The 2,924-nt window shown below is 52.8% G+C and overlaps 1 protein-coding gene across 1 annotated transcript; it reads left to right on the top strand.

Annotated features, from left to right (window-relative positions):
• Window positions 1-65: 65 nt before the first annotated feature.
• Window positions 66-2,702, top strand: PHYSODRAFT_534655 (hypothetical protein; the record flags this gene model as incomplete). The annotated part of the gene is made up of 3 exons (XM_009541097.1): window positions 66-1,001; window positions 1,116-2,327; window positions 2,424-2,702. Coding segments are annotated over 3 exons (2,427 nt in total), but the record flags the coding sequence as incomplete, so codon positions are not given.
• Window positions 2,703-2,924: the final 222 nt, after the last annotated feature.

Below are 2,924 nucleotides of genomic sequence, written 5' to 3'. Positions count from 1 at the left end.
AGACCTCCCAGAAAGAGATACAGAAATTGATACGGGTGAAGATCAGAGAAGCATGGCGTACACGCGTGTCTCCACCTCTTGCACAAACTATTGCGGCCAAGACGGTGAAAGACCTCCTGGCAAAGTTTGTCCCTGAAGCCCGCTCCGGCACGCCCAAGTTGGATGAAAATGAAATGAAGCGAATCGCGGAGGCGTTCACCAAGGGCCGGTACCTCGGCGAAGCCCACCTCGACCTCGCACAGTATCTGCGGGACTGCTGGAAGGCCTACACCCCCACAAAGTACAAGGCGCCATGTGTGGCGGTCGTGCAGAGTTCTGGCTTCGGCAAGAGTCGGATGGTGCGTGAACTCGCGATTGAGGCTCAAAAGAGCGCCTTGAACATGAAAGTCCTGTACATGTGTGCCCGTGTGCACGAGTCGACGGGGTTTCCCAAGGCTACGAGCGAGCTTCGTGGTTGGCTGTTTCAAGAAGGCTCCGAAGTGGAAGACATCGCCAGTCGATTGAAGACAATTTACGTCTACGCGAACAAGCATTGGGCGGACGTTCAGAAGGAATGGCTGAAGCTGTTTACCGAAAAGGCAGCGGACACCTCTGTAAAGGCGAAACTTTCGGATGAAACAGACACGCTGGAGGGGGATACCTCCACCGAGAAGAATCCAAATGGCAGAATCGTGGTTCTGGTGATCGATGAAGCGAGAAGCCTGCTGACTGAGAAGCCAGACAAGAAGAATGACTTCCGAATGTTGCGAAATGCTCTCAGATCCGTGAACAAAGATATCGGCCATCGTGGATGCATTTTCGGCGTGCTGATTGATACGAACTCCAGGATCTCGGACCTGGCGCCTCCGCTGTTGTTGGACCCATCATCTCGGCTTTTCGATGGAGAGTTGGCATCGTTTGCGCCAGTTGTGTTAGCTGAGACAATGGACGCACACTGGGATCAATACTGTGAAGAAAACCCAGCCGGCGAAGATGAAGAAATGAAAGAGGACATCCAAGATGTCGATGAAGAAATGAAAGAGGAAATACTAGATGCGGGAGCAGAAGATGAAGAAATGGAAGAGGAAACTCAGGTTGCGGTGGGAGCTGAAAAAGACGAAGAGAAGAAGAAACAGCAAGAACGTGCTAAGATAGCTATGTACAAGAGAATCGTTACCGGGGATGCGAGTCAAGCTTGGCACGCGTTGTGCCGCATGGGGCGTCCGATGTGGTACAGCACTTGCCCCAATCCTGCGGATAGAGAAGACGTGATCAATCTTGCGGCGAACAAGCTGCTACTGGGGATTCCCCCTTCGCAAAATGCGTACAACAAGGATACCATGTTTGGTGTCGCCTCCATGCTTTGCCGACTGGGCGTGCGCCCGCATTCAACGTCGGCTTTGGCATCTCGGGCGACTGCCGACTTCATGGCGATTCTCGCGTATGTGAATTTCAAGCGAGAGGGTTACGTCACCAGCTACGCTTCGGACCCAGTGCTCGCCTTAGGAGCGATGAAAGTGTGGTATGAACTGAAATATGGTCTGGCAAAGTATATCCTGCCGCAACTCAAGAACCTCCTTTTGGATGAAGCATTGGACACCGGTGGAGTTGGCGAAATTGGCGAGATGGTTGCTCGGATTTTGCTGCTTCTGGCGATGGACACGTGTGTGATGGGGGACAAAAGCTTTTCCCAGTGCTACCACACGATCGGGCAATTTGTACCGGTGCAGGATTTCTTGGACGTGCTGCAAGGCAACAAGGAGAGACCGATATATTGTAAGGGGATGTACAACGCGGAAGATAAGAGACCAGAATTGAACAAGTGGTGCTCGAAGTGGGATGGTTGGTACATGGGGTTCACCCACTTTGTGCAGTTGCAGCTTGAGCCGAATGAGGACACGCTTTGGTTTTTGCTGGGGCGTCAAGCTGCAGGTATTTTCCCCCGTAACCAGTATGGAGCCGATTTGTTGATCCCGATGTTTAAGAAGAGATCCAACAGCAGGCCAGTCGGTGGGGAGACAACGAGGGGTGAGCAGGAGGGGCATGAGGTGTTGATGATGTTGATTCAAGTGAAGAATCGTTTCCCAGTCGATGGTGGGTTTTCTAGGGCAGCGACGGAGAAACTATGCCCCTGGTTTGTGTTCGGAAAGAACAGTGATGGGAACTCGTCAGCGGGGAAATCTACTGATGAAATTGGTAGGGATCCGAAACCGCTGAGCTCCACGGATGTCCGTGATACCATTCGCATCTACATGAATGTGCGCGGTCGGAAGAGTGACGGCAAGTTCATCTATGCCACGACAATGAAAGACAATCTTAAGCCCAAGAAGAAAGGCAACGCCTCTGAGGTGAAGGAGGAGAGTCAGACGATCGGGAGTCAGGCGAAGAAGCGGGCGAAGATCGAGAGCAATCCTGGCGTCTCAAGTGTGTCGAGTGTCTCGGAGGAGGATCCTGTTTTCACGATCTGCCTCCGTTTGCTCAACAGGGTCACCTACCCGTTCCTGAGCGACGGCGTGGCTTCCATGCTATCAAACATGGTGGAGTCTCAGTATGACCCGCTGGGGCTTGTGGAGGGCGACCTGGACTATCGCGATGAAGATGAAAAACGAAACAAGAACGTTAGTTCGTATGCAAAGTTGTCGCTTACCGCGACGCGCGACAAGTTGTTGCAGAACGCCCGTAAAGCACTAGCGTACGCGCCGGGTGACAAGGAAGAAGAGTGACGCTGAGAGTGACGTTGGTGGCAGTGGTGAGGGCCACTAGGCGATCAAGGTGGCGAGACGGAAACATCCAAGAAACGAGCACGTGAAAACCAAGAGGGTGAAGAAGGCCGTCCCACTAAACGCGCCAAGTGATCCAACAAGACGCCCAAGCCCACACCGAGGCAGTAACAGTACGTGCCTGGTGCCTGCAGCAACTACCGGTAGTTTTAACTACCAACAATT

This window comes from Phytophthora sojae, assembly GCF_000149755.1.
Source record: "Phytophthora sojae unplaced genomic scaffold PHYSOscaffold_18, whole genome shotgun sequence".
In the NCBI taxonomy this organism is placed as follows: domain Eukaryota; phylum Oomycota; class Peronosporomycetes; order Peronosporales; family Peronosporaceae; genus Phytophthora; species Phytophthora sojae.
This window is presented reverse-complemented; position numbering and strand designations above follow the sequence as displayed.